The 24,319-nt window shown below is 30.2% G+C and overlaps 1 protein-coding gene across 6 annotated transcripts in view; it reads right to left on the reverse strand.

The window, feature by feature from the left end:
* Window positions 1-3,649: 3,649 nt before the first annotated feature.
* Window positions 3,650-24,319, reverse strand: part of LOC127281069 (antichymotrypsin-2-like) — a 66,938-nt gene continuing 46,268 nt past the window's right edge. For all 6 annotated transcript variants that reach the window (XM_051304562.1, XM_051304559.1, XM_051304560.1 and 3 more), the window contains 2 exons: window positions 10,427-10,562; window positions 3,650-4,322 (listed from right to left, as the gene is read on the reverse strand). In XM_051304562.1, the coding sequence (XP_051160519.1) occupies window positions 4,159-4,322; window positions 10,427-10,562 (300 nt within the window). In that variant the 3' untranslated portion in view covers window positions 3,650-4,158. The remainder of the gene's footprint in view (window positions 4,323-10,426; window positions 10,563-24,319) is intronic.

The raw sequence follows: 24,319 nt of genomic DNA on the forward strand, positions 1-24,319 counted from the left end.
TCCTTATCCGTTTTATTTCAAAAATTTATTATTTGATTTAAGCTTCTATTCATTAGTCTTCGCCAGCATGGGAGTAAAATCAAATCAAAGGATATGGTTCTTATGTTTTTCATGTACACGGACAAGTGTATCATAATATATATGCTCTTCATCTTGATGGTGATGATAACCGAAACTATGGTCAGTTGTACATTCTTAATACCAATGAAGCAGTACTGGAACGATTAATGAATAAATCGTATAAGAAATGGTTATCATCAAAATCTAAAAATGAGCCTATAAGAAATATTCAAAAGTGGATTAAGCGCGACGGATCATTGAGTCATAGGAAATTTAATGTTCTATCTTTTATTGAAGTAGCATTTGTACACTACCGTCGAAAATTGTCGGTACGATTAACGTGCGAGGAGTGGAAATTCGGTGCGGACTTTAAAGCAAAATATTTTAAGTTAGAAAAAAGTTACTTAGATGGTTGGAAAGCTGATAAAATTTTGTTTCTGAATGTATATCAAGAAATTTTTTTTTTTTTTTTGTATATATACCACCGAAAAGATTTCAAGAAAAAATTATGCAATTTTCGTACTTTCGTACTAATGTTTTTAACTTCCGGCATAATCTAGAATAATGTATGGAAAAATTTGACAATTTGACAACATAATCTTTAAGATCTCAGCTTTAATTTGCATTTTTAAAACTTAAAAAATCTATTGTGGTTCCTGAAATATGTTAAAAAAGGTCCGAGCATGTTTTTCTACAACTCAGCCGTCGATCATCACTTTTTGGCGCCTCCCTGCTGGCTTGTAGAAAAACATGCTCGAACATTTTTTAACATATTTCAGGAACTACAAAACATTTTTTAAGTTTTCAAAATTTTAACACAACCTTTAAGATCTTTGCTTTAATTTGCATTTTTGAAACTTAAAAAATGTTTTGTGGTTCCTGAAATATGTTAAAAAATGTTCGAGAATGTTTTTTTACAACCCAGCAGCGAGGCTGCGAAAAGTGATGATGAACATAGGGTAAGTGTACTAATTACGGCGAGTGCACCAATTACGGCGCGTTCATAAAAAATAACTATTATTACTATTATATTTAATATAACTGTTGCCAAATGATTAAAAAAAATTATTTCAATCTTTTTTTGATACAAATACTTATAAAGATGCACATTTAAACAATTATTAATTTCATTATTTGAGATCAAATTTTTTTCCGCGCCGCAATTGAAACATTTTTAAGATTTCCATTGGCTTCAATTTCGGCGGGCAAAGTATCTTCAAAATACACGTAATTTTGGTCACCGAAATTGATACACCGAAACTGATACAAACTCGCCGCAATAGAAAATTACGGTATTACACTAGAGTCTCCGAAGAGAGGACAGAAAGAGTCTTGGACCTCTCTACGGAATTCGTCCTTGACGCCGAAAATTGTAAACACTCCAGGGCCGTATATCGTATCACAGAGATGTGTTTTTTTTAACAGAATACATTCTGTTACGTATGTAAAACACTACGCGAGAAAGGTACACTAAAAACAAACGCTCCTGAGTTCACGTTCCTCTTTCTGATCCCGCCCATCTCTTCCCCCCTCACTACTTACCGCGCCGCGTCACTACTTAGTCCTCTCTTCAGAAGTCCTCTCTTGGGAGACTCCAGTGTAGTTTTAATTTCTCATATTTGTTTAAATAAACGATTTTTATAGAGTTAAAATTTTTTTTTAATATCTTAATAACATAAGCTTTAAGTTTAATAAGTCTTAAATTGAGTTTATACAATAGAAATGTCGAATTTTCTATTTCTAAGGTGTTTTGACTCGAATCTCGCCGCAATTAGTGCATTTACCCTATTTCAGAAACCACAAAACATTTTTTACGTTTCAAAAATGCAAATTAAAGCTGAGATCTTAAAGATTGTGTTGTAAAATTGTCAAATTTTTCCATACATTATTCTAAATTATGCCGGAAGTCAAAAACATTAGTACGAAAGTACGAAAATTGCATAATTTTTTCTTGAAATCTTTTCGGTGTTATAAATACAAAAAAAAGAAAAAATTTTCTTAATATGGGGCATTCTATGGGAAATTTTCATTGAAAATTTTTTTTTCCCGAAACATTTTTTTTCGAAATCTATATGAAAAATAAGGAAATACGTATTTTTTTATTTGATGAAAATGAAGGAAGTTATGATTTTTTAAAATTTTACGTCAACGAAGAAAGTGTGTTTTTGGAACATTTTTTAATCTATTGTACTAAGAAATTAAAAATTTTGACATATATGAAATTTGTTCATTTTTTCTCAAATTTTTCAAATATGTGCTAAAAAATAACGTACCTATAACAGCAGCAACAAAAAAGTTGAAATTAATTTTATAAAGTGAGTTTTCTCAAAAGAGACACTATCGACTTTTAATTTTTTTGCATTACAATCTCTGATGATTGAAGAATTTTTTCCCCTATCTGCGAAAGTGGTATTTATAACCTATAATATAACCTTTTTCCATTAACATTCATTTGTTTTTTTTAATTTTCATAAAAACATACTAAAAATCGTTGCGTCAAGCTTAAAAATTCTAAATAGTAATTTAAAAACTAAAAGTACCACTTTCGCAGATGGGGGAAAAAATTCTTCAGTCATCAGAGATTGTAATGCAAAAAAAAAATTAAAAATCGAAAGTGTCTCTTTTGAGAAAACTCACTTTATAAGTTTAATTTAAACTTTTTTGTTGCTGCTGTTATAGGTACGTTATTTTTTAGCACATATTTGAAAAATTTGAGAAAAAATGAACAAATTTCATATATATCAAAATTTTTAATTTCTTAGTACAATAGATTAAAAAATGTTCCAATAACACACTTTCTTCGTTGACGTAAAATTTCAAAAAATCATAACTTCCTTCATTTTCATCAAATAAAAAAATAAAAAAATATGTATTTCCTTATTTTTCATATAGATTTCGAAAAAAATGTTTCGGACAAAACAAATGTTCATGAAAATTTCCCATAGAATGCCCCATATACATTCAGAAGCGAATTTTGTCAGCTTTCCAACCATTTAAGTTAGAAACCTTTAACTTTTTTCCAACTTAAAATATCTTGCTTTAATGTCCGTACCGAATTTCCACTCCTCGCACGTTAATCGTACCAACAAATTCCGACGGTAGTGTATTTGTTAGTGAAAATGTTGATCCCATGACATATCCTTCAATGTTTCCTTATAGTGATTCTGGATGGACTGTTAACCTTAAGCATATACTCAAGGTACTTGTAATTTTACTCATTTGCTATTTTATATGTATCGTCTTTCATAAAGAAGAAAAAGCGTGGATTGACACTTGTGCGTTTAATTATATTTTTACATACACTAATTTGCGATGCTGAAAGTTTAAATAAAATGATATGTGCTGAAATCTCATAGACGAAACAAAGAATCCAGAACTTTTTAACATTGTAAAGCGATTTGAAGTTCATGGACCTTGCGGTAATCAAAATAGGTATTCACTTTGCATGGACCCTAAGATGGGTCATTTAAATGTATTGCTGACAATTCGATGATCATAGCATATAATCTTTATTTAAGTAAAAAATTTGAAGGTAATATTGACTCTGTAATAATAGGTTATAAAGATTGTAATAAGGAAATATGCAATATAATGGAATTGAACATTGTTTAATCATACGTTATGTATGTCCACCAGAAACTATGCACAGATTATATTTATTCAAATTAACTAAACTATTGTATTTTATTATAACACCATAATGTTGAAATAATACAATAAGGATTTCAAAAATAACATTATTAATTTTGTGAGATCCAAATTCCAATACCTTTTCGTCAAATAAAATAAATTTTTAATCTTGTAAAAAATAACAAAAAATATTTTTTATTACAATAAGAATAAATTGTTTTTTTATCATTTTCCTTAAGGGCTCCAATTCCCTTCCTCCCCCTACACTTGAATACACTTATTTCGCGATTTTTATACCTATTACCAAGCATTACAGTTTATTACAAAGGCATTATAAAAAACGCTCGGTTAAATGCCCCCTTGTTGGTAGTTATACATATATTATATCGATCATATTAAATATAAACAATGATTTTAAAAAGTACTTTGAACTTTTTTATAAATGCAAACAATTGTATACATGATGTTTTAAAGCTCGTCTTTTTCAATAACCGCTTCCAAGTCTCTAACGCTGCCAAGGAAGAGAGGAATGTTACCTTGCTTATAAAGGATAAGGAATAAAAAAGGTCTGTTTACTCGAAATTCTTCAGGAATGTCATTCCGTATGCTTCTAGATCGTCTCACTTGAGCAACTGTAAAACATAATAAATATTTTATTTAATTTTAAGGTCAGTAACAAAAAGTATGGAATTGAAATAAATAGGGTAAAATTCCTATAGCGTACTAATTGAAAAAAAGTTGGTCGAATCGAGCTGTAACTTGCTCATACTTTAGCCCTATGGCTGAGTCAGCTTTCAATAGGTAACTTTAGAATTGCAATAACTTTATTTGTTCGTAAAATATTTCATTTTTATTAACATTAAATAATTATTTAATTAATATCTCGAAAAAGGACATTTCTAAATTTTTTGTGTTGAAAGTATGCATTTTAAATTTTCAAAACAAAATTTGAAAAAGGGAAAAAAAACGATTTTGATAGCAGCTTGCCGTGGTAACGTTCAAGAGTATAAAGCTGTTCGCACAAGACATGTCGTTTCCCAGATAGCAAGGAAGCTTGCTGCAAACTTACCTCCGTGGTTGAAAGGCATAACAGCATAACTGCATTTATCATGATTTCGAGGAAAACAAGTTTTAATGTTCTCTTAGTTCTCTCAAATCGAAAAATCAACAGATATATTTGATATTTGAGATTAAGACTAATTATTTAATTTATTTTTAAAATACGTTTATTATTTTTAATAAAAAAGATAAATTGAGGCACCCAATCGAACAACCGGTCGCGAGCTTGGGCCGGACGTTCGGAAGCCAGTCAGCGTACGAAAATGTCAATAAAATTGAAATTCAAAATTTTAATTTTTTAAATATATTACCTTATAAAAATTAAAAGCCGCATCTTTTTTTCCTTTAACTTTTTTTTGCATCTTTTTTTCTTAATAAGAAATTAAGTTATTACGTAGCAAACGCACGCCAAACGTTCAGCCGCTCGCGCAACTTTAAAGTTTAAACATTCACCATTTTGTTATTAATTGTTCAATTGCATTGTAACTTTCCAGAAAACTTCTTTGGACCTTAATGAACAACTTTCTCACTGGAAGTTTGTTGCTGGTGAAAATTTACGAAAATTCCTCACAGGGTGAAAATTGCAGTTCATGAATTTTGCAATGTCTCATTAAAAAATTAATAACTTTTTTATTTTTAATCAAAACAACTTTTTTCTTTTTTTAGTCACTCGTAGAATATAATAACACGTATTTTCGTTTTTGTTTCATTAAGAAATTCGTAAAATTGTCTAAGCTGTCACGAGTTGAAGTCAAAAAAACAATGAGAATTTTCTTTTTTTAAAAACCAGTTTTTCTCTTATATTTCGAAAACGGAAAAAGATGGAAAATTTCTTATTAAGAAAAAAAGATGCAAAAAAAGTTAAAGGAAAAAAAGATGCGCATTTTAATTTTCTATAAGGTAATATATTTAAAAAATTAAAATTTTGAATTTCAATTTTATTGACATTTTCGTACGCTGACTGGCTTCCGAGCGTCCGGCCCGAGCTCGCGACCGGTTGTTCGATTGGGTGCCTCAATTTCAAGAATGGTAAATATTAATCGTCAGCGTTGGCAGAAAATAATTGATGAAGCAGACACTCCTCGTGTTTTCGCTAAACGTAAAAGACCTTCAAAAATTTTTACTCTTGAAAAGTCACCTTTTGAATGGTTCAAGCAAAAAAGATTTGTTGGTTTTCAAATATCAGGTGCTGCCTTGCATGAAAAAGCAATGATATAAAAAAACATAATAAGCGAAGATCTCGAGTTTACTGCGAGCACAGGGTAGTTATGTAATTTAAAAAAAAGGTATCAGATTCGTTCAGTTTCTATGAACGGGGAACAATTGTCGGCTGACGTTGAAAATTGCGTTGAATTTGTAGATCATTTGTTATCTATATAATTAGACTACGTAACTTTCAATTATGCGAAAATAACGCCGACGAAACTGGGTTATACTGGAAAATGTTGCCTAAGACTACTTTAGTTGCTGACTATGAAAAAAGAGCAGATGGGTTTAAAATGTCAAAAGAACTCGTCACTGTTATGGTGTGTGCTAACGCCGATGGCAGTCACAAAATTCCTCTTTTTGTTATAGGAAAACCTAAAAATCCTAGGTGTTTCAAAAATATCAAAAATTTACGGCAGTAAAATATAATAACCAAAAAAGTGCATGCATGACCTAAGATCTTTTTAGAATCTGGCTAACACAAGTTTTTTTTACCATCTGTGGAGGATTTTCAAAAAGAGGAATATCACATCAAATTCTATTGTAAGTATTGTTAATATAAATAATTAATTTTTAATTTTGTCAACAATTTTATTAAACTGACTAAAAAATGTTTTTATAATTTATTATTATTATTATTCATTTGTATACTTTATATTAAAACTAAAAGACATTTTCAAAAGTATTTTATTCAATAATTGAGTTTCAACAAATTTTTATTTTTGAAAAATTTTTTATACGTAATTAAATTTATGAGGAATTTTATTACAATTATTACACAGGACCACAAAAATTTTTTTTGGAAAATATACATTGACGGGACTATGTGTTCTATACGTATTTTGACGTGCTGAATTCAAATCTGGGCCTACTTTTGACCCAGCACGTCACAGTTTCGAGATAAATGAAAAAATACACCAAAAAATCAATTTTTTTAAATAATTATCGAACTTTTATAATGGGACGTATTTCGCTGATATTATTCTTCATATGACAGTTGAAAATTTCATAATTATTTGTAAGATTGACTCTTAATTGTTCCCTAAATATGTGAATGAAATTTAAAACCGTTAAATAATTAAGTAAAATGTAATTAAATGTATATATATTAAAAATATCCTTTCTATCATCATTTCTCTATTTTTGTAAATTAGTAGAAAAAAACAAGTTAATTTTTAAGGTTTGGTTATCCAGTGCTAGTTTCAGAAGTTATAAAAAATTCAATTTATTTTTGACGTGAAAATGTCTTGTAAAAACAGTCCGAACGTTTTTTGTATTATTTGTGGGGAATTTGTTGTTTCAAAGAACAGGAGATCATTTTCTGAATGTGCAAAAGAAATGTATCATGAATGTTACAATATTTCAATGACTAATTTGGATAATGACTGGACTCCAAATATTACGTGTTGTTGGTGTTTTGCTGATCTCCGACAATGGAAAAATGATGATAGAAAGAAGGTACGGTTTTATTCTCCAATGATTTGGCGTCAACCTGAAAATCATAAAGTGGATTGTTATTTTTGTCTTTCAAAAGTTATTGGTTACAACAGTAAAAATAAGCATTTGATTAAATACCCCCAAGTAAAATCAGTGACATTCCCTGTTGCTTTTAATGATATTGAAAAAACAATCTTCTTCCCAATGAATCTGAAACTTCACATTTATCCACCATTGAAAAGTCAGTATCAGAAAATTTTGAAGTTAATGACGAAAAGTTGGAAGTTATTGGACATGCAGATCAAGATGCAGATACTGAAGAATCTGACAATGAGACAACAGATTTTTCAATTGAAACCGAAAGTGATTCTGACTTTGATGTAAAAAATGAGCAAACTTCATTTAATCAATTGGAATTAAATGATCTCGTTCGTGATCTGGGCCTTTCTAAGGAAAGTTCCGAACTTCTCGCCTCTAGGTTAAAAGAAAAGAATGCTCTTGCTCCTAAAACTAAAATCACTTTTTATCGGAATAGAGACATTTCTTTCAGGGCTTTTTTTTCTCGAGAAAATTCTTTAGTTTATTGTAATAATGTTGAGGGACTCATAAACACATTTGGAAGTTATTCTTATAAACCTTCTGATTGACGACTTTTTCTTGACTCATCAACTACAAGTTTTAAAGCAGTCTTATTGCATAATGGAAACATTTACGCTCCTATTCCCCTTGCTCATTCCGTGGTTTTGAAAGAAGAATATAAAAATGTAAAATTTGTGCTTGAAAAGCTGCAATATGATCAACATAAATGGCAGGTCTGTTGTGATTTGAAGATGATTACAATTCTATTAGGGCAACAAAGTGGTTTCACCAAGTACCCTTGCTTTATATGCGAATGGGACAGTCGTGATCGGAAACAACACTATATTAAAAAAGATTGGCCTGTGAGAATTGCTTTGTTACCAGGGACGAAAAATGTTTTACTTCAACCCTTAATCGACCCGTAAATGGTGATACCTCCTCCCTTGCATATCAAGCTGGGTTTAGTTAAACAATTTATTAAAGGTCTGAAGCTGAACGTCAGTGAAGCCTTTCAATACCTGTTTATTAAGTTTCCAAAGCTATCTGATGCAAAAATAAAGGAAGGTGTGCTGAATGGTCCGCAAATAAGAGCACTTCTCAAAGACTATGAATTTGAACGAAAATGAAAGAAAACGAGAAAGCTGCATGGATTAGTCTAAAAAATGTAATTACCAAATTTTTAGGGAATAAGAAAGATCCGGATTACAAAAACATCGTCGAAGAGATGCTAAAGAACTTCAAAAATTTAGGATGTCTGATGAATTTAAAAATGCACTTCTTGCATTCGCACATTGACAAATTTCCTGAAAATTTAGGAGACTTTAGTGAAAAACAGGGCGAGAGATTTCATCAGGATATTAAAGATATGGAAAAGCGATATCAAGGAGCGTGGAATGAAAATATGATGTCAGATTACTGTTGGTGTTCGAATCGCGACACGGCAGTGAAACATAAAAGGAAGTCAATTCGAAGGTCATTTGAAAACAAAAATCTCGAAATTTAAAAGAATTAGAAGAAGAAGAAGAGAAGTGATCATTAATTAGATAGTTTCTTTGGTTCAATTTGGTAAGTTAAAATGTCAGGTTTTCCTTTTTATTAACGATATTTCTTATTTTATATTAAAAGATAAATCTAATACAGAAATCGTTGCTGATCTTTAAATGGTTTTTGAAGATAATAAAAATGACATGAATGCCATACAAACTTTTCTCGTTTAAAAACAAACATCTACGCTCTTTGAATATCGTGGAAAAAAGTGCTTTTTACTGATTTAATTGGTAAGTTTTACATTTTAAAAAATTTACAGAACAATTAGGAGTAAATTCTTAGAAATATATATTATAAAATTTTCAACTGATCTGTGGAAAATTATCAGAGAAATACGTCCCTTTATAAAAGTTCAATAATTATAAAAAAAATTTATTTTTTGGTGTATTTTTTCATTTATCTCAAAACTGTGACGTGCTGGGTCAAAAGTAGGCCCAGATTTAAATTCAGCGCGTCAAAATACGTATAGAACACATAGTCCGGTCAATGTATATTTTCCAAAAAAAAATTTTGTGGTCCTGTGTTATCAATCATTAAAGTAGAAAGGACTTTTTAAATGTACAAATTTTCAAAATAATTTAGTTTTGGTAGAGTTACCACTTTATACTATACTTAAGCACCGTTCACGTTCAAGTTTTGAAGAGTGGGGAATTTCAGGCAAACGTGCACGTTCGCGGCTCTACTGTAATTTATAAATAAAATCTTTTTTAAAGATAACGAAAAGAATGAAGAAAGGAAAGTTGACGAAAAAGAATCATATTTTATCTAAAGTTTTATCTTTCTGAATCTTTTACTATAATATTTTTATTCTAAAATATTTATTTGATTTGAAGAATGTTAATTGTTTTCTCTCTAAATCCAGTTATGTTGTTATGCTGGTCTCTCGTTGCCTAAATTGCAGTTATGCTATTAGGTTTTAAAACATTTTCTATGTAAGTAGTTGTTTAAATGAGGTGGTACCTATGACTTATTGAAAAGCATCAGTAAATATACAAAAATCCGATGTTAACTCAAATTTCATAAAAATATCATTTATGTTGTTATGCCTTTCAACCACAGACCTGATCCCAGACATTTCAAATTTTGACCTCGAACACATCACAAGGAGTGCCACATATACGGACAGGAATCTAGATTGTATTAGTAACTATCTGAAGATTGTAAAAATAATATTGTACTGGGTACTATCACAGATGGTACGGGATATTATAACAGATTGTTCACCTGTGTAAACTTTAAACTTAGAGCCAGTTTGTCGAGTAAACTTGCAACAATTGGACATTTTTTACTTGATACAAGCTGGTCGTGCAAGCTAGCTGTAAGTATAGTGCAAGCTTATGTGCTAATTGGGAATTGTAATTCTTGCATATTCTGCCAATGATAATATGTATAACTACAATTTTAATACCTGTCGCAGCAGCAACTTCGGAACCTTCTTCATCAACTTCAATGAAAATTTTCTGTACAACGTGGCTTACTTTGAGATCTTCACTTGAAATTCCATGAAAGTCGGCATCATCTTGGAATATTTTACTTAATCCCATCTAGTAAATAAACATTTTTAAATTAATGTAATAATATAGGGGAGGATGGGGCAAGGCTAGTTAGTGGCTCTATTGCCTACACGGCTTGTTCAAAAAGGGCACCATTCATCACATATACTTGTTTTAACACCAAAAGACGTCAAGAAAAATTTGATCTTGATGCGATATCATTTGTGGAAGCTACGTGTTTATTTGTGAAAATCCTGTTTTTTCTAAAATGTTTCAGTTCTGTTTAAAACACTGTTTCAGATATTAATTGTTTTAAATATTTATTTATGTCCAAAAAAAATTTTTGGTAGTGATTTGAACACAGTGGTCTTGAAGCAAAGACAGGGTTTATGAAAATGGATGGAAGATTTTCCAACGCAGAGTTCTTCCAGAAGGCCTCTAGATTCCAAATTTTCAAACTCCGAAATCGTACCTGATCCTATTTTAAAGATACAGAGGTTTTACCGTATTAAGGTCTAATTAAGAGTATTAAATTACTCATTTTGACTTTGAAGCTGCATAGGTTACTTAAGATCAAACAGTTAAGCTAATTTTTGTTAAATTACGAATAAGAAAGTTTTTGTAAACACTTCCATATAGTTTTTTACCTCATTCATTTCATATACATGCACTCAGAACGTGATTTAACCAATAACTGGTCATTGTTTCAGTTAGTTATATTTTGAATTTGTATACGGTTCTTAAACAATATATAAGCAGTATTCGAAAGATGTTCTGTATGAAAAAACTTGATTTACTATATACTGCGAAAATAAAAGTCACCTGGAACTGCAACCAAACACATCAGCATTGTGATTTAACAACATATAACGACTATAATGCTATGCAATGGACAGTACGAAAATGTGTACTCACGATGAAAATAGACGTAAAGTCTGCGGACCTTGCGGTAAAAAAATTTCCTTTGGAAACAGGAAGCCAAATGAATTTCTTATAAATGAAAAATATGAATTATTGATAAAGAAATATATAAATGAAGATTATGACGTGAATAATGAAAAATTTCCACTAAGCATTTGTTGCTATCTTATACTATTATATTATCGTCAATCCGACTGAAAAAAAAGATATTACATTCAGTGAAGTGCGCTTGGATAATTTGCGAGTGAATCTTGGAGTATCCGGTAAGAAAATGAAAAATATTGTTAACTTTTTAAGATCAAATGTTGGAAGAAAGTCAGTACCCGTTGATTACTCTAAGCACATGTCACAAAAATCAAAACTTTTACAACACATCTATAAAAAAGGTAAATACTTTTTTGATTGTGACAGTAAAAAAACAGAAGAAAGACCAGTAGTTTACGCGGATGCGACAGAACTTTTTGATGCAGTTGTTATGGAAAGAAAGTTTGAAGGAAATGTTTGTGTTAAAGCAATGGCTGACGGAGGCGGTAGATTATTCAAAATTTCTTTATGAATATTTCAAGAAAATTCAGATGATAATGATGTTGATTCTGTTGATGATTCAACATATCAGGCTAAAAATCGAAGAACTCTTTATTCCGAGGGTGGCAGCGCGAGTAAAAAAGCGAAATTGATGAGTGTCAAACGTCTTGAACTGCTATGCATTGTTCCTAAAATTAAAGAAACATATGAAAACGTAAAGATTTTGTTTCATATCACGAAAATCAATAGCATTCCCTTCAAATTCGTTTCAGATTTTAAATTGTTGCTTATCATAAATGTCCAACAGACGGCAACAGCAATTTTTCCTTGTCCCTATTGTTTTGTGTCACTTGACGACCTCAGAGAAAACAAAACATCTGGACAGGAAGATGTAAATGACACTACTCACTCTACTTCGAAAGCAGGGGATTTCGAAATTAATATAAAGAGTCTAAAATCATACGGAGATTTAAGAAACGATTTCGAAAAATTCGATCTTTCTGGTAGAAGCAAAAAAACAGCAAAGAGTTTCACAGCACTATCAACCCTCCTCTATTTACAGAAAGTGATGAAACTACTGTTTTAGAAAAGTGCACAATTCCTCAATTACATGTGTTAATGGGCTTAGTAAAACATCTTTTTTGGAAGGGCTTAGTACCTCTTTTAGGAAAGGATAAAGCTTTGATATGGCCAACAAAATTGAAACTCATTTCCAAAAACTACCATGGAGATAGTTTCGAAGGAAACGCATGTAGAAAACTGTTAAAGGAGGCTCACAAACTAAAAGATCCAAAGATATATGATAAAGTGGGATATTTAAAAATCCTACCTTTTATTAATGTTTTTGTAATGATGAATAAGGTTGTCGATTGTAGTTTCACATCTGGAAAAGTACACGGAAAAAATAAGTCAGCAAAACTTTCGTATATTAGTATTTCACTTTTGGACGGGGCACAAATTTTTAAAAGTTTCATATACTTTTAAGTAATGAATTATAAACTTTACCGAAAAAGTGAAACGGAGTCAAGAAATTATTTACAAACTGTAAAGGAAGAGCAGTTTGTTAATATGTATTAAACAGTTTTTAATAATCTTGTTTAAAGATTATCAAATTTCTATAAAAAGTTTTACAGCGCTTTAATAATTGAGGTGTCAAAAGTTTGGAAAACCGAAGAGAGTAGTTAAGACAACAGTCAACGAAAGAATCGTAGACTTTTTCTGAAATTTCGAACATGCGCAGTTCGCAGGTTGGTCAGTGTAATCCAGGTTGGATTATGTACCGGCGTATATTGTTTAGAGACTGATAAACTTGTTGGTAAGTATTATTTTTTATATTTAGTGAATCATTTTGGGAGTTAATTTATTTTTTAAAGTAAATAATTGATAAAATGTACTAGATAAATGCTTGAGCATGCTTGCTAACGATTTTCACGTGGCGCGATATAACCTTAAAACTTTGATATAAGTAAATACAGAAAATGAGATTTAATTTGATTGTTAGATGTTGTTTAATAGCTTCTGAAAATTGTATTAAAAATAGTTTTAAAAATTTGATTACAAATGCATAATTTAAAGTGAAAGAATGTATACCAATTGTAAGTGTTTTACAGGAAGGTAATGGAAAATTTAGATCAGGTAAGAATGTTTATAAACATTTCAAGAGTTCTATAAAATCCGTAAAAGATACAATTTAATTAGAAAAAGTAAATATAGTAAGTAGAAGCGTTCTTTGCAGTCAATTTAAATATTAAATTATGTGTGAGTTTAAATATTCATGTTTTAATTAAATTTTTAAACATTCACATTACGATAACGAAAATTTGTTGTGCATTGCACTTTTTTCAGAACTTGGCACCAATTTTACAATTGGATGATGCCATTGAGTGGGTAATAGAACATGATGAGATCGTACAAGAAACTCAATCTCCAAATCTAAATACAAATAGCTCACAAACAAATAACAAAGACATTGAAACTCTAGGGCAAGACGAGTCACCATAGTGGATTTCAATTCGTGATTTTCAAGTAAGAAAATATTCAGGCTTTTAATACAAAATACAAAGTTTTTATATTACTGAAAAAAAATATATATAGTAATAAATTAATAAATATATAAATTCATTCAGTTAATTTTATTATGTTTTAGGAATTAAAGTTGCTACTAAATAGTGAAGCTAATGCAAAAATATTATTTGCCTCGTACCGACATCACGGAAATTTAATAACAGAAAGTACAAGAAAACTTATTATACATACTTTTATTAAAAATAAGAAAGTGGAAGTACTAAGAAACTATAAAATAGAACAACCGCTAGAAGATTGGATGTACGCATATATTTTTTATATTTAAAAAGATGAGAAATTTAATAATAATAGTATAAATAGAATAATTATTAATTACTTATAATTGTATATATATATATATATATATATATATATATATATATATAAACAATTATAAGTAATTAATTATTATTCTATTTTCGTTTTCTTTAAATACAAGTTATTTTGCTTTCATATTATAAATATTTATTTACAGATTGGATAAAAATCAATTTATCAAATTTGTCAAAACAATTGCACGATTATTTCCATGCGAACTATCTGCCACTTATTATACTCCATTTAGTGTGGAGAACGGTGAAAGAATTCAAGCTTCGGGAAAATTGCTTAGCCATTTTAATTACGTTAAAGCAAATCTGAGGGAGGATGGAATTATTCTTCCGAAAAAACCTAAACTGAATTCGTCGTCTTGAAGAAAATGCCATTCAGTTTGAAGGTGAGGTGTCCTTTTTCCTACTCTTATCGTGTGACATATTATTAATTAGATGTTTGCATGATCATTATTTTTACTTTCAGAATCAGAGAAACTAAAATTGGAATATTTAGAATCCCATTCAGAAGATATTGAGAAGGTGACAAAATATTGGAAGGATACTCACGATTGTAGAAGGAATATTTTACTCATTCAGAAAGCAAGCGTCGACGAATATATTTCTCTATTTAAAGCTGTAAGAGAACAAATAGGAATTGATTTGGTAAAATCCTTATTTTATATGAGTTATTTCTTCTGAAAAAATCTTATTTTAAGTTTAAGTTAATGCATTACAGATAAAAATCGACTTTGAAATATTGTATGCTTGAAAAATTAATCTTCTTTTTGAAAAGTGGGCATCGATTCAGGAATATTTTATTACAGTTTTGAAAGATGCAAAACTTTCAAATTGTGAAAAAGTCTACATGGATGTTTTACCTACCTTGACTTTTGGTGAGTTATACCATTTGTACATTATTTATCCATAAATCATACTTATTTTATTGTAATTTTTTAACTATGAAGTAATTCTAAAAATTTATTTCTTATTATTTGAATATTTTAAAGTAACCTTCTCTTTAATATTTTCAGATCAACAAAGTGCAGTTGTTCTTTATTTACTTCTAAATATAATACCCTTAAATAGTCTTGTTCGATCAAAAAAAAGAAAACTTGAAAATTATGGGGCACCAGTGACAAGTGCAGCTGACGGACCTCAAAAGAAGGAGAACTTGAGAAACGAAAAGCGGGATTCTTACATTCTAATTATTCCGGTAAATACACTATTTTTTATTATAATTAATTTTAAACTTTTCAATAATTTTCTTTGTTTTAATATTTTAGACTGAGAATGAAGCAGATGCATCATTAGAAAATTTAAAAAGTGTCTTACTTGCAAAGAAACTGACTCTGCAGCCATTAATTGTTATTATAGGCAGTATAATACAATTTCGAAAAATTTACGTCGTCGTGAACAACAATTGGTACGAGGAAACTACGTTTCTCTAAGCTATTGATTTAACGTTCAAAGCAATTTTTGCATTTGATTGCCAGTACCCACCTCAGTGTTCTAATATTTGGTACTTTATTCAATTTGCTATTTACGAAATTCCACTCCTTTCTACAGGAGTTGCTTTAAAAGTAAGAACGATTTCCAAACAAATCTCCGAAGTTCTTAAGAGAAAAAATAAGTAAGGATTATGAAGACTTATACCGTTTCGTTGATCTTTCGTATTTAAAAAATAGAGATAAAGTATGTATGTTTTTGTTAAAGTGATTATATTTTATTTATTTATAAAAATGTTCGATTGCTTCGCTTGCGATTTAAAATTCGATCAAAATATTACTCTCTTACAACATGTCAAACTCTGTCACAAATTATCAAACAATTTTACTTGTTCAGAACAAGATTGCTCAAAGCATTATGTATTGTTTAATTCATATAAAAAGCACCGCCTTTCGAAACATGCGGAAAAAATGATTTTTGAAGAAACTATTTTAAATGATTTTAGTAATGTTTCAGATTGTTTTAAAACAGAACATATTTTGATCGTTACACCTGATGCTTTAAATAGCTTTTCTCAAAAAGAGTTAGAAATAGAATACAATAGTTCGTCTGACGAAAATGATGACTTATTTGACGCTGATGAGCTGTTATTGAGGGAACATAATACGGAACCGACGTCGGATATAAATTTTTCGAATGAACATTTAGATAAAACGCGTTTGTTTGTTGCAAAATTGTATAAATATCTAGATATAACGAGAAAGAGAGTTAACGAAATTGTAACCGACATTTCAAAATTATTTGAAGAGAGGACGCATTCTATTAAAAAGGAAATTCGCTTAACTGAAGAATATTTTGATAAAAATTCAAGAAAAGCTCAAAGCATTGATGGCGTAGTGGACAAATTCTCAACGCCTTTTGAAGATTTCAACACGGAAGCGAAACGATTTAGTTATTTCAAAAAATGTGGAACACTTATACCTCCTGAAAGTGTGAAGCTCGGTGAAGTAAAGGCAATTGTAGAAAAAGCCGGAGAAAAATTATTAAAATTTATAGACTTCGTCGCACAGTTTATACCACTTCAACATGTTTTGACACGGTTCTTTGAATTGCCGGGAATTTACCATAGAACATTAGAATATTTCAATGAAGTACAAAAAAATTCCGAAATTATACGTAATATTACGCAATGTTCTATTTGGAAGGAGATGGTGAACAAATTTCCTAATACAGTGCGATTTCCTATTGAATGTTATTTCGATGATTACGAGAACAATAATCCGCTCGGTTCTCACAAATTAGTCAACAAATGTGGAGCGTTATACATTAATTTACCAATCTTACCTCCTGAACTTAGCTCGAAAGTGGAAAATATTTTTATGCTTATGCTGTTTAACAGCAAACATCGAGTTAAATTTTCCAATAAAATAACTTTCATGAAAGCTATTGAACTATTTCAACTTTTGAAGTACGAAGGAATTTCAATAGCAGTTGATAATAAGCACTATAAAGTTTATTTTGACTTGATTCTATGTTTGGGTGATAAGAACTTGTGTTTTTCATAAAGTTAACAATTTTCACATTACAAAAAATTTTGCAGTAGATATACAACACGATATTTTGGAAGGAATTTTACGGTATGATCTGGCTCTCATACTATATCATTTCATATTTGCAAAAACACCATTCTTCTCACTTGACGATTTAAATCTTCAGCTTAACGGTTATCAATATGGAACAAACGACAATATAAATAAGCCTCCGCCCGTTTCAGAGAAACACATTAAAAGAGGTTGCATAATCGTTTCAGCAGCTGAAATGCTAAACTTATTTAGATGTCTCTTTCTAATTCTAGGACCACTGGTACCTGAAGATGATGATCACTGGCAATTACTTTTAAAATTGAAAACAATAGTTGAAATCGTTTTTAGTAAAGCCATCCACATAAATACACATGAGTTGCTCGACATAGAAATTACCGAATATTTGAGATCAATTTCTAAATTATATCCAAACCACATGAAACCCAAACATCATTTTCTCATACATTATCCAAGGATAATAAAGGAAACTGGACCCCTTTCTCAAATAAGCTCAATGAGAAATGAAAGTAAGCATAGAGACGGCAAAGTAACTTCTCACGTTGCTATATGCAGGAAAAATGTCTGTTATACGATTGCTGTTAAGCATCAATTAATGCTAAATTACAGATTTTTAGCAAAGGAATCTGAAATTTTCATTTCATTTACAAGTGGTCCAAAACAACTTGTAAAATTTTAAAATCTGGAGGATATTGACAATTTTTCTCGCTTGCTGCCGTATTCTACTGGAGATAAGCTTCACTCTGTAAAATGGATTCAACTTTTCGGACAAAAAATTAAATGCAACAGTATTATAACAATTTTTTCTGAAAACGGGCCAAACTTTCACCTTGTTAAAACGATGTTGGTTTCTAATCAAGATTTTGTATTAGTAACGAAGTTACTTAAAGATTGTATTTTTAAAGATCATTTACAAGCTTTTAAAATTATGGAAAACGACTGTTATTCGTATGCTGTTCTTAAAATGCGTGATATCACGTATAACACACCAATCGCTTGCAGAAATAAATTAGCAGACGGGTATTTTTATATTGCCAAGCATTGGATGTACAAAAATATAGAGTTGAGGTTATAGATAGTGCGTTTCAAAATATGTTCTAAGTATATTTCAAATGAAAAAATGTAGACTGTATGAAATAAAATTTTTTATTTGTACTTTATATATTTATCCGAAAAGTTTGTGAAGTTATTTAATGATAACAATTTTAAGAATATTTATGATTTTTAAAAATATTTGTTAACAAAACGACTGAAATAAATAACTTAAAAATATTTGTTAACAAAACGACTGAAATAAATAACTTAAAAATATTTGTTAACAAAACGACTGAAATAAATAACTTAAAGATATATTGAAAAATCATGTTTAAAATTATATTAATAAAATCTATTACCTCTTTAAGAACGAAATTTATTAAACTTGGAAAATTATTTTTCTTCATTACATTACTTACAATATTTGTGCTTAAAAGAAACAAAAACTGCTATTTTTACAAAATTAAAATTTTTGACATTGAACAATTTTTTCAGAAAAACGTATAAAGATTCTGGAGTTTAAAATCATAATTTGTAACTGAAAAACAAATTATTTTAATTTAAAAAAATTGTTAACTCTTTCAAGACGAAATTTATTATATTTTCATATTTATATTTAAATATTATACTTAAGAATTGAACGTAAAAATTATGGATCGAAAAATTAAATGAAATTTATTATACTTAAAAAAACAAATTTTTTTCATTATATATTTACAATACTTGTGATCAAAAGAAACTAAAATTTCCTCTTTTAAAACATAAAAATTTTTTACATTGGACAATTGTTTTCAGAAAAACAAATAAAAATTCTTCATTTTAAAACAAAAATTTTAAATTGAAAATTTAATGAATTACATTAATTTAAAAAAATTTCTAACTCTTTGAGGACGAAATTTATTATATTTAAGAAAACAATTTTTTCATTATACAAAGTCCTGAGCTTTGAAATAATACCAGCAGACCACAGCAGACGTCATAGCTCTCGATAGCCGCGGCGTTTAGTTGTTAAGACAAAATGCGTTATGTATCTATGTTAGGTAGGTAGGTAGGTTCGAATCCCGCGGAAGCGTATTCCGAATTTTAATGTTGATAAAATTGTGTATGCTATGTGTATAGTGTGTATATAAGATAGTAATTGCGATTCAAGTGATGTGTACAATTAACAAATGAAGTGAAATATACCAAAAAAATTATTCCTGGATGTGGAATTTTTTTAAATTTTTCTAAAAATTTTGGGAGTCTACGAGCGTTTGATTGACTGTTGTCGAATTTTTATGCATATAAGTGTTAGAGAATCTTTGGTGCTCGTATTTAAGTTCTAGCTGAGAGTTTATAAAAGTTTCATATACTGATTTCGAAACATCAGAGCATCATTGTTCATCGGCTTGTATACACAGTTCACATTTTTATCATTAGCATATTTTCAGAATGTTTAAAACAGTTCATAGAATGTTCCTTGATGTATTATAATTTCTTAAATTTCCTACTTTGTTTTCTTCATAAACTGCGTTTATACTTTTTAAATAACTTTCTATCCCGTCCAAAAGAGAACTACTAGTATACGAAAGTTTTGCTGACTTATTTTTTCCGTGTAGGACCAGATCTAGATAGTCATTTGGCTGAGCTTAACAAAGCTGAGGATGCTTTACATGAAATTGAAGACGTTTCCGTAACATTGGAAATACATGTTTTAAAAACTCATGTTAAGGAATGTCTTCAATTCATAGAACACAATAACGGACTAGGATATTGGTCCGAGCAAAGTGGAGAGTCACTCCAACGAGAATTCTCGCAAACTTGGGAGAGATATAAAATGAATACAATCGAAGATGAATTATATTTAGATAAACTTTTTAGAGCGGTGGTAGAATTTTCGTCACTCAATACGTAATCGAAATTTGGATTCCAAGGAATATTGCTATCAGTTAAATTTTTATTTAATAATGACATATATCTGTATAGCGCCTAACGACATTTCATTTATATTTTTATCATTAAAAATTTTGAAATTTAGCAATCTACAAAAGAAACAAAAAAATATGAGAAAAGTAGAAAATAATTGAAAATTCAAAAGAATAAAAATACAAAAAATAAATAAAAATATAAAAAAAATAAAGGGGCCAATTTACCACTACGTCCACGTCATTGGTCCTGGGTTACGCTAAAAGTGGTTAATATATTAAAGTATCAGAATTCTTTTGACAAAAACAGTTAATAAACAAATAAAATTAACCTTAAATTAAACGAAAACAATTTATAAGAGGTAAAATATCGCATTTTAAATACTGCGGAAAATATTAAAAGTACAGATTTGTATATTATCCACTTCGAGTATACATATGAAGATATATACATATATCTTTAAAATAGGATCAGGTACGATTTCGGGGTTTGGAAATTTGGAATCTAGAGACATTCTGTAAGAACTCTGCGTTGGAAAATCTTCCATCCATTTTCATAAACCCTGCCTTTGCTTCAAGACCACTGTGTGAAGTGTTTTGAGGTGCTTTTGTCCAATGAAATTAAAAAAAACCCAAATTTAATGTCTTTTTTTGATTGTTTTTCGTAAAAAGAATTTTGAGTTTTTAACAACTAAGCCTGCGAGAGAAAACAATCTCCCCACTGATACTGGAGTTGCTGGTACAGACAGCAAATCTCTTGCCACTTTGTAGAAGCAAAAGTTTCTACATTTGTGCCGAGGTTCTATGTATAACTAAAGCAGCACAGTAAACCCAATTTGTTTTTTGGTAGTGTCTAACAATCTCATCTCGAGCTGCTTCGAAGGCTTTTATTAAAATTTCGACAACGTTTGTTCTTTCTATGTTGTCATTTAAAGAAAACATGATATGTTCAATACGATTAAGTAACATGTTAAATACAATTACAGCCAGCGGCTATGTTGGATATCACAGCCACACAAAAAAGTGTCCTGATCTGGGGTCGAGACATATGTATTCCTATGTATTTTAATGCGCTGAATCTAAATCAGCCATCAGAATTTGGCCAAGGGTCCTGTTTTCGCCCTAACCTCAAAAAAATTCCTTAAATTCGATAAAATAGTCTCTTTGATTGATCAAAATTGAACCCAACCACATATTAATAAGTTTCTAAGATCTTTTACTTTAAAAGCTTTCCAAGTGGAAATTTGTATAAAACATCAAATCTATCGATTATAACCTCAAAAATACATCTAAGCTTCCAAACAAACCAAATTTGCTATACATAACGCAATTAAAAATAGGCAAGCTTATGAAATACCCAGGTCTTTTTGTGGTTGCTGATAACGTTTTTAATTGGTGACCCCTAAAAATTTCTAGTAATTAATTTCAATCCGATTGTATTTATTGTGTGTCCGGTACTTAACGGCACTCAATCTATAAATATATGCTATTGCTAACTCGTGGTTCGGAATCTGTTCTTGTTAGCATTTTTCGCCTGTATCTGTAACCAGGGCACCTCTACGTGGTGACGGTGGGCAACGGATCCATGCTGGCAGAGTCCCTGAAAAAACGGCGTTTATGGCGTCATGACAGATACAGGTAAAAAAGGTTTTACGATGCAGGGATGAGGAATCTTAGTATCGGTGTATGGTCAAGGTAGGAAAGCGGGTCCTCCGACGTCGACATGATTACGCAACCGTAGCTCTACATTGATAGGTAACTTGGTTGATAGAGAGTCATATGTTTCAAGAAAAAAAACTTACTTATTACATGATTGTTATAAAAGTCTGAATTCATTTTGTTATATTTGTAGAAAATATGAAGTGAGCTCCTTGCGGAAAAAAGTAGATGCAGTAGTTGAAGAGCTTTATGAAGATTGTTTTGGTCGAGGATGTGTAATTTTAAACTCATTAAATATCCTAACTTTTGAAAGTTTTTCAGCATTTGATCTACAATTTGTTTATAGTTGGGACTCTTATTGTTGCCTAGAACATTTGTTGCAACTTCTTTGTAACTTTCCCAAGCTGCCTTTTCAGTGTCGGTCATTTGAGAAACGAAATTCGAGTCCCTAAATAACGCCCGAATCTGTAGTCCATCAAATACACCTTGTTTTACTTTATCATCAGAAACAGTCTGAAATTTTTTCGCGTTATACTTAAACCATTAACCGTCTTTATATAACGCTTCCTTGTATTGCTTAATCCCACCAAGCTTAATGTGAAGAAATGGAAATACAATTTTGTCGGGGTCTACCAAATTTTGGTGAATGACGTTGTGAGAACCTGGTTTAAACGATACTCTTGGTAGCCATTGTTTTTTCTTGTAATGATTAGAACGATCTCTGCTACTCCACAGACACAAGAAACATGTCTCTCTCGTGATTCACTTTCTCTAGAAGTATTTTTATATTATTATATTCTTCTTTGATTTCTGTGGAATGAGCTATTGGAACAGGAGCGCAGACATTTGTATTCTGTAGTAAAACGGCTTTTATACTACGTTTAGAGGAATCGATAAAAAGTCTCCAGTCTTCATCTCGTTACACATTTTCCTTTAAGTTGTCCATCAAACCTCTTACGTCAGTACAGTACACCAAAGATCTCTCTTTATCTTTCGTAAAATATTTTCAGAACTCTTTATCTCTATCTCTATAAAATGACACTTTTGTATTCGGCTGGAAAAAGTTTATTTTCTTCATAAATAAAGCAGCAAATTCTACACAATCTTTTGGTAAACCTTGATCTCTAATAAAATCATTTAGTTAAAGTTGGGATACTAATTAGAGCTCTTTTTCTTTAGAATGATACGCGGTGAAATAATTTTCCTCATCGTCACTGTCATTTCCATCGCTGTCACTAGTACATTCTTCAGCTTTTCAATCAATTTCAGTATGTCTTATTACTGTTGATACATTTATGTTTGAAATGGCACTATTATTTTTTGTGGTAATTAGTTTGATGTTATTCATACAAAAATAGCAATCTTTTAAATTTCGTGGTTTCTTCCATATCGTTGCTATAAAGAACTTGAGATATTTTTTTTTGATCTTTCGAATTTTTTGAGCGATACTACATAAGCCTACAAGAGTAACAAACAGTATGAGGAACCCAATTTGTTTCTTGGTAATTTACGACGAAATCAGTCTTCGTAAAGCTCTTCAACTTCTGCATCTACTTTTTTTCGCAATGAGCTCACTTCATATTTTCTACAAATATAACAAAATGAATTCAGACTTTTATAACAATCGTGTAATTGTGAAGTTTTTTTTCTTGAAACATATGACTCTCCATCAATGTAGAGCTTTCCTACCTTGATCATACACCGATACTGAGATTCCCCATCCCTGCATCGTAAAACCTTTTTTACCTGTATCTGCCATGACGCCATAAACGCCGTTTTTTCAGGGACTCTGCCAGCATGGATCCGTTGCCCATCGTCACCACGTAGAGGTGCCCTGGTTACAGATACAGGCGAAAAATGCTAACAAGAACAGATTCTGAACCACGAGTTAGCAATAGCATATATTTAAAGATTGAGTGCTGTTAAGTACCGGACACACAATAAATACAATCGGGTTGAAATTAATTACTAGAAATTTTTAGGGTTCACCTTTTAAAATTTTAATGTCAGATTAGTAATCAGCGACTCCGTAAACCCCTGAGTAACAACTTTCATCAACTTAGGTCCAATTTAAAAAAAATTGTCCCCCATATTGGCCAAATTCATTGCCGACAAAATGTATAGTTATAACATAATATGATCTTCTATTAAAACTAGTCCAACTATCGATAGTAAAAGAATACTTAGACTTACTTACGTGTAATAACTTTTTTAGATTCTTGTTCTTTCTATTATTTTAATTAATCACCATTTGCTTCATTGTGACACGGAAAGCATTTTAACACTTGAATTGAGGCTATGAAAAAATTCCTGCGTTTCTTTATCAGAAAAAACTGAACAGT

Source organism: Leptopilina boulardi, unplaced genomic scaffold, assembly GCF_019393585.1.
Source record: "Leptopilina boulardi isolate dan_hultmark-lab unplaced genomic scaffold, ZJU_Lbou_2.1 LbouV2_262, whole genome shotgun sequence".
In the NCBI taxonomy this organism is placed as follows: Eukaryota; Metazoa; Arthropoda; class Insecta; order Hymenoptera; family Figitidae; genus Leptopilina; species Leptopilina boulardi.